Genomic DNA, 7768 nt, shown 5'->3' on the forward strand with positions numbered 1-7768 from the left:
ATTTTTGTGCAATATTCCTCATGAGAAATGCTAATGAGGAAGCGACTGGGAGAAGCTGCCTTGCCTGGCTTTGGAAACAAGGCAAAGCAACGAGCACAGTTTTCACACTGGAGCAAAGAGAAGCAAAGATTTTTGCAGGTCATTTATTGATTTCTCCAACAAATAAGGCCACGCCACACATACACCTTGTAGTATCTGATGATTACACAAGCTTGGTGAGTGACCCACACTTCACCCTCACCAGCACAAGTACTAAAATGTGAGTTGGAGAGCCCGATAGCTGCACAGAAGCTGTTAAGTGGAGAGGGAGAGCCATCAGCCCAGGTTTGGTACTACAAGCACATTCTGCGCTGGAGCAGCAGAGGAAAGTGGTTGTCCAGTGAGGAGGAGCTGGGCCGGAGGTGGGAGTGGAGTGCTGCACAGGTTCCCGAGGGTCAGGATGCCAGCTTGTGCACTGCTACAGTGATGCTGTCATGCTTCTGGATCATGATATTCCTAGAACAAGAAAAGTGCTGAGGCAGTTGAGGGGCCAGCTGTGCTGAGGAGGAGCTGATGGGGGTGGGGAACTGGGCAGGGCATCATTCAGTGGCCGCAGCAACCCCCAGCTCTGTGCTAGACCTGTGGGTTGCTGCGTCTCTCCCGCCCCCTCCCACGAACGGTGCTGGAGAAGACTCTGCCCACCACACTGGCTGGCTACAGCATGGGATTTATTATCAATAGGGACCCCAAACGTGGAGGAAGTACAGAGCTGCAGTAACCACCCTGCCCTGAAAGGTTTCCTTCTGCTTTTACAGTTCCTGCTTCTTGAGGTCCCACTAATCTAATGATTCACACGCCTGTCGCAGTGACTGCCGCCCCCCCTGTGGCTTCAGAGATGGGGCTTCCTCCACGGCTGCCAGTTTAACCCAAGATGAGGACCGCTGCTCTAGGGATCCGACTCTGAGGAGGACCCCAGGGAGGGATGGGGAGGGGTGAAGGCAAACAGGGGGAAAAGTAACACCCCCAGGCTTGAAACTCACCCGCTGTCTGACTCCAGGCACACCACGGGCGTATCAGTCGGGTCGGAGGTGAGCTTGGCTGCCTGCTGGGCGAGGACGGAGATGATGCCAGCATGCTCATCCGAGAGGGTTCCTCGGCCTGTGAGAGGTGGGAGACAAGCCACGCGTGCCATGACAGCTTAGCCCCCCCTCAGGACCAAGGGGGGCTGCTCCTGCCTGCGCCCCTTTGCCTCCCCTGTGGGCTGATGCAGGGTCTCCACAGACTGTTGCCCTCAAACACCAAAAAGCCTGAATTCCAGTGGCAGGGAGAGGCGGCTCAGCTTTCCTCTGGTGTGTGGGGGAAGCCAAGCACCCTGGGGCAGGTGGGTGCTGGGGGGGCCTGGGGACACCCAAGGGTGGCAGGGCAGGGGGGGGAAAGGTACAGTAGGGCAGGGGCTGGTGCCCTCAGAGAGGGGGGCCCCCATGCAGGGCAAGGCCTGGTGCCCTCAGAGATGGGGGGGGGGGGCGGCCCATGAAGGGCAAGGCCTGGTGCCCACAAAGAGAGGAGGGCCCACGCAAGGCAAGGCCTGGTGCCCTCAAAAAGGGGGGGGGGGCCTTGCAGAACATGGCCTGGTGCCCTCAGAGAGAGGGGAGCCATGCAGGATAAGGCCTGGTGCCCTCAAAGAGGGGGAGGGGGCCATGCAGGACGAGACCTGGTACCCCCCAAACAGGGAGGGGTCGAGTAGGACAGGGCCCGGTGCCCTCCAGCTAGGGGTCTCCAGTGTGGCAGCCCCCCGTGCCCCCACCCCCGGCGGCGCTCGGTTACTCACAGCCCAGGTTGAGCCCCTGCGAGTCGGTGCAGAGGACGCCCACCACGGCCGGGCTCTTCATGCTGCAGGGGGGACAGGGAGAGACAGCGGCGGTCAGGGCCGGGCCCCCCCTCCGCCGCCAGGCCTCGGGCCGGCCCAGCCCCACCCCCGCCACCCCCACGGCCCTGGGGGCGCACGGCCAGCCCTGTCCCGGCCCCCCGTGTCCCGTCCCGTCCCCCCCCGTGTCCGTACGTGTCCTCCAGGTGCTGCTCCAGCGTCCCCTCCATGCCGCCGGGCCCGCGCCCCCACTTCCGCCCTGCGCGGCCGCTCCCGGCAGCGGCTTCGCCCACGTGACGCGGGCGGCGGCTCCGCAGGGCCAAAAGGCCTCGCTGCGCGAAGGCGCCCTGAGGGGGGGGCGCCCCGAACGGTCCCAGTCCCTCCGGCAGCCCCCCGGGGCTCCCTGCCGTGAAGCAGCCGCTGCAGGCTCACACACACCGCCCCCTAATCCTGGGGACGTGCAGGGCACGGCCTGGTGCCCATAACGGTGGGGGTGTCCTATGCAGGGCAGGGCCTGGTGCCCCCAGAGAGGGGGGGCCCTTGCAGAACAAGGCCTGATGCCCACAAAGAGAGGGGGGGGGGCATGCAGGACGAGGCCTGGTGCCCTCAAAAAGGGGGGGGCATGCAGGGCAAGGCCTGATGCTCTCAAAAAGGGGGGGGGGGGCATGCAGAACAAGGCCTGATGCCCACAAAGGGGGGGGGGGCATGCAGGACGAGGCCTGGTGCCCTCAAAAAGGGGGGGGCATGCAGGACAAGGCCTGGTGCTCTCAGAAAGGGGGGGGCCTGCAGAACAAGGCCTGATGCCCTCAAAAATGGGGGGGGGCCTTGCAGAAAAAGGCCTGATGCCCACAAAGCGGGGGGGGGGCGTGCAGGACGAGGCCTGGTGCCCTCAGAGAGCAAACCCAGCCCCTGCCCCCCTGCAGGGCAGGCGGCACAATCGGTGCTCTTACTTGGTTTTTCCCCCCCCCCCTTTCAACTTTTTATTTCTATTTCCCTCCCCCCCACCCAGCACCACTCAGGATTTGCATGGCAAGATGAAATTCAAGGGGTGTTTTAACAGCAACCCCCACCCCACAGCCAGAGCATCCCCTCGCAGCTGGACCACGCCGAGGGATGCGGGCTGGGGGATGCGGGGACACGGGCTGGAGCCCGATGTTCGCAGCGAGAAGGACCACGCTGGATTCGTGCATATGGTGTTGGGGGGTCAGGACCTCCATCCTGTTCCCATGGGGCAGAGAGGTGCTAAAAGCGATGCTCAGCCCGGCATCTGTGCCAGGAGCCCCCCCAAACCCGAGCCCCGCTGCCAGCGGGAGTGGGAGGTAATTTATGGTGGGTACATGGCAAAGCTCTGCGGCGCTAATAAGGTACCGGCTGAAGCTGTTCCCGACTGCGCCTGGCGATAGATCTTGGCTTGTCAGGTCCAAAAATTAAAATATTATTGATGGGCGAAGTAAAGTGCAGCAGGATTTTTTATTTTCTATTTTATTTTTCTTCTTCCTTGAGCTGGGAGCTCTCCCAGGCAGCATCTGACCCCGACTGCCCCGGTGCTCCCCACTGCATCCTATCACACTGGGATAGCTTGGATTTATATTGCCTTTTTTTTGTGGAATTCTGCCTGTCCCCACCCCCCCCCCGCCCCCCAACCCGGTCCTAGGAAGCAATGCAGGACAAAAATAGAAATATTCTCTATGGAGGATGGGGGCTGCATCCTCCCTGTCGCATCAGCACCTTCACAAGGAAACTTCTCTGCAACAACCTCTCCTGAACCGTTCCCGGCTGCAGGATTTCTGGAAACAGGGATTTTGGGGAGAGTTGGGATTAATTAATTCAAGCCCAGGTAGAGGAGACTTCAGCGAAGCAGCAGAACAGCTGCCACATCAAAAGAAGTGCTGCTCTCCGGGCAGGGAAATGCCGGGGCTATTTTTAACTAATTAAATAGATGATTTAGCACCAGGCTGATACTTTACCAAAAAAATTGAACACAAAAGTCTGATTAAACCACATGGCTTTGATCAAACCCATATTTAAAATCCCAGCCCATCACCTCGGGCCATGTTTCCCCCCTGGGGCTAAGCCCCCCCAGCTGCTCCTGGTCCCTAATTTGTCCCCATGGACCCAGTCAGGCATGAATTAGCCCCAAAATCAGACTTGGGGATGTTTATTCCTGATGGGAAAAGCCAGGAAGGACTAAATTCATAATGCTGGTGAGGAGCCCTGACGTGATGGGGATGATGGCAATCTACCTAGCTATCCAGGGCTGGAAAAATCCATCTTGCTGGGTCAGAATTACAAACCCAGCTTTATTTTTGGGAACAAAAAATGGAGTTTTATTTCCTGCCCTTGTTGTGCAAAGCGTCTTAGCCATGGTCTCTGCTTGCAGGCGCTGGGAGCTTGGTCCAGGGAGTCCCAGAAAAATCCAGGGAGCCCAGGACCATGCACTGGCCACGGAAGGTATTTAACTTTTTAATCATTTTTATTTTTTTATAGCTGGACTCCCAAAGGCACTGCACGGGATGAGGCAGCGGGTGGCGAACAGCCCCAGCGTCGCAGATGCTCAGAGGTTTCTTGCTTCTCTCTCACCTGATGGATGCGGCCGTGGGGGCCAGTGGGTGTTTTTGTCAAGGCCCCCCATCCCCGAGCACACTGGGATGTTGTCCCTCGCATCCCCTCAGGATGTACAAATTAAAGAAGAAGCCAGTATTTCTAGCTTTTCCTACCTTTTTAGCCACTTTAGCAATCCCTGGTCTTATTCCCTTGCGCTCCCAGGAGATGCACCAAATGCAGTTTGAGGTATGGGGGATATACTTCAAACCATAAATCATCAGATTTACACATTATATTCAGATTCAAACACACCCTCATTACTGAAAAAGATATTATCCCCTCTATGCCGCCTTTTATTCTCCCAAATAAATGCAGCCAAGTCTCGGTTTCTACAGGATATTTATCACAGAGCCACATTATTGCACATTGTGCTCTTACGAGCCGAGAAGTAGCAGGCTAAGTTTATTCCTGTGTTTTCTTTTAGCTAAATAATCACAAATTCTTAATTCAATTCTTAAGTACGCCCGTCAAGGATAAATATGGATATAGAGGTGTAGTTGGAAAATCCAGCTGTGTTGGCTTAGCTGAAAAATAACCCTGGGACGCGGGTGCGGGTGGTGCGGGGTGTTTTTTTTTCCCTTTCCTATGTGGTTTATTAATATTTCTTTTATACCATTAGAGATTCACGTCTCGTCTGTTTATTCTGAGATCATCGGGGAGGGGGAAAACCCATCAGACCCCACGGTGGCGGAGCTGGAAGGGGCTATATAGGGCGGGCGGCGCGGGGCTGCGGCAGAGCGCGGTGGCACCATGGGCTGGCTCCTGCACACCCTCTGCTTGCTCCTGCTCCTCACCTCCTGCCCCTGCGCCATTATCACCGGGGTAAGTGCCAGCTCCATCCCCAGCCTGGCAGGTTGATTTATTTTTATGTTGTTGGGGTAAATAAAGCAGGAATCGGTCCCTTTCGCTGTTGGCTTTGGTTGTTTCCCCCCCCCCCCCCCACAGTTTTTTACTTATTTTTCAGATGTGTGGATGCTGATCCCGCAGCCAGCCCCAGCTCACGTGAGTGTGAAGTCGTATGGGTGGGCTGCTCCTCCTGCTTCTCTTCTAGCACCGTGTCAGGGAAACAAGGGATTTTAGGAAGTTTTCCAGCAGGGGAAAAAAATCTATCTTATGGGCATAATGGGCATCCCCCAGAGCGTGTTCCCAGTTGGGACAAGGGCTTGAGCACCCCAGGTTGTCTTTCTCCCTCCCAAATTAAGAGAAATTATTAAAAGAGGGGGGGAACTTTGGAATGCAAAGGACAGGTACGGTGCTTACCCTGCTGTGTTAGTGGGCTCTTGGGGCTTGGTGTGGCCAGGAGCTCGGTGCTGCTGAGCAGGTGCTGGACCAAGAGTGATGCTAAAAAGCAAGAGGAGCAGTGAGTTTGGGGGACAGAATCAGGCATTTGTGGTGCTTCAGGAATCCAGATGCTGCTTTCAGCAGAGCTGAGCTTGGCCAAACCTCCCCCTTTTTTCCCCTGGCAGTGAAAAAAATGTTCTGGTTAAAACCAAGGCGAAGCATTCGCCTCCCGGGTGCCTCTCTGCCTCCCAGCTTTTCCCAACCGATGGAAATTTAGTGGTTGACTTCGGCTGGCTCTTGACTCCTCTTTTTCCCAGGCACCCCTTATAGTCAGACCTATTTCTTTCAAGCCCATGAGATTTTTGGCTGGATGTCCGTCCCGTCCCGTCCCCCCCCCAACCCCCCCAACCCCTACACACACCAGGTCGGGGGGAGCCACAGCCCAATAGATCCAGCAGCTCTTGAAATTATTCCCAGGGCTTCAGTGACTCATTTTGCATAACCAGAGGAGAGCGGTGGGATGTGCAGCTCCCTGGCTGCCTGCAGCCCCCATCCGCCCCTCCCCCCCACCCAGCATTTGCAGGTGAGGGTCCATCATTGCTGAGATCTGGTTTTTAATGGTATTTGGGTGTTATGAGGTACTTTGGATGCTTAAGCAGAATCAGGTTCCCTTCAGGACAGGGAGGATTCTGCAAAAATCCCCTTATTGCCCCCCTGTGAGAGAGCTGCACCCCAAGATTGTGCTCTATCCGTTGATTTTTTTCCCCAGCTGCAATTTCGAGCAATGGATTTAGGGTGGGGAGCTCCTGGGAGTGAGGTACCCCAAGGAGGGGGTAGCCCCAGGGGGGTTGGGTGAGTCCCATCGATTCTTCTTATGCTGCCAACCCAACGTCAGGAAAATGGGTCAGAGAAGGGGTTGGGGGTGCGATGAGCTGCTCTGGTGTTGCCCAACAGAGCCGGGGGGGCAGGATAGGACCTGCTTGGTGCTTGGGATGCCCCCGTCTGCCTCTCCTCAGCACCCTCAGGGGCTTCCAGGTGTGGTGGTGAGCTGGTGCAGCAGTGCCACCCGTGCCTCAGTTTCCCCATCCCGGGGGAAGAGGTGACCATTTTCCATTTGCCGCCTCCCTGGGTGGGAGAGGCTGAGCTGTTGGCGTTACCCTGCTCCCTGCTAATAACCCCCCCAGCACTGGGCACCTGCGTTATTCAGCAGGTTTTGCAGGCTCAGAAGGGCGACGTGTACGCAAGGGGGGGGGTGTGTCCAGTCAGTGAGTTTATCCCTCCCTGCCACTGCTCTGACTTGGCACTTGGGCAGCTGCAAACTTTTCCTGATTTCCCCCCACCTCCTGCAAACCCCAGCACCCCCAACCCAACCTGTGCCCTGCCCCAAACCCCAAATGGGAGAGCTGGGAACAGCAAATCCCCCTCCCTTAAATCCCCACTCCGGGGTTGCACGCAGCAGCTTGTAACTGCTTGAAACCAGCTTGGTGCGGGCTGGTTTCCCCACTGCCCCCCCTCCAGAAGAGGGGTAGCGATGCTTTCCCGGGTGGTCTCACTAACCCACCGTGGTCCCTCTCCCCAGGCCTGCGAGCGGGACCCCCAGTGCGGCAGTGGGACCTGCTGTGCCGTCAGCCTCTGGCTGCGGGGGCTGCGGATGTGCACCCCCCTGGGGCAGGAGGGGGACGAGTGCCACCCCTTCAGTCACAAGGTACTGGGGGGGGGGGGGGATGCCCAGTGGGGCTGGGATGGGGGGCGAGGACCAGGCAAAGGGCACCGAGCTCCTCGCATGGGAGAAAAGCTCCATTAAAGCTCTGGGATGGAGAAGGGGGGCAGTGTCGGGGGGCTGGGGTGGATTTGGGATGAGGGTCCAGGCAGTGTCGTGGTGGTCCACGTGCGCCAGTGCACCAGTGGCAGCTGGTTCCAGCCTCTAAAATATTTTGAGCAACCCCCTGGCTGTCCACACTACCCTAAATCCCATAGGGAATCGCAGAACGGTTCGGGTTGGAAGGGACCCGAAACACCACCCAGTGCCACCCCCTGCCC

General features: G+C 57.6%; 1 protein-coding gene and 1 long non-coding RNA gene across 4 annotated transcripts; one reads left to right on the plus strand and one right to left on the minus strand.

The window, feature by feature from the left end:
- Positions 1-129: 129 nt before the first annotated feature.
- Positions 130-2187, minus strand: LAMTOR5 (late endosomal/lysosomal adaptor, MAPK and MTOR activator 5). The gene is made up of 4 exons (XM_080367890.1): positions 2039-2187; positions 1808-1869; positions 1020-1137; positions 130-495 (listed from the first exon to the last, which is right to left on the minus strand). Exons 1-4 carry the CDS (start codon positions 2071-2073, stop codon positions 435-437), a joined length of 276 nt encoding a protein of 91 aa, XP_080224016.1. The 5' UTR covers positions 2074-2187; the 3' UTR covers positions 130-434.
- Positions 1079-5353, plus strand: LOC308054682. Of its 3 annotated transcripts, XR_013924203.1 has the most exons (3): positions 1128-1360; positions 2853-4633; positions 5067-5353. It is a non-coding gene; the product is annotated as an uncharacterized lncRNA (long non-coding RNA). The 3 variants fall into 3 exon arrangements; XR_013924201.1 differs by having other exon boundaries at positions 1079-1328; positions 2853-5353; XR_013924202.1 differs by having other exon boundaries at positions 1125-1360; positions 2853-5353.
- Positions 5354-7768: the final 2415 nt, after the last annotated feature.

The sequence above is a fragment of the Falco punctatus genome (assembly GCF_963210335.1).
Source record: "Falco punctatus genome assembly, chromosome: 17".
Classification (NCBI taxonomy): Eukaryota; Metazoa; Chordata; class Aves; order Falconiformes; family Falconidae; genus Falco; species Falco punctatus.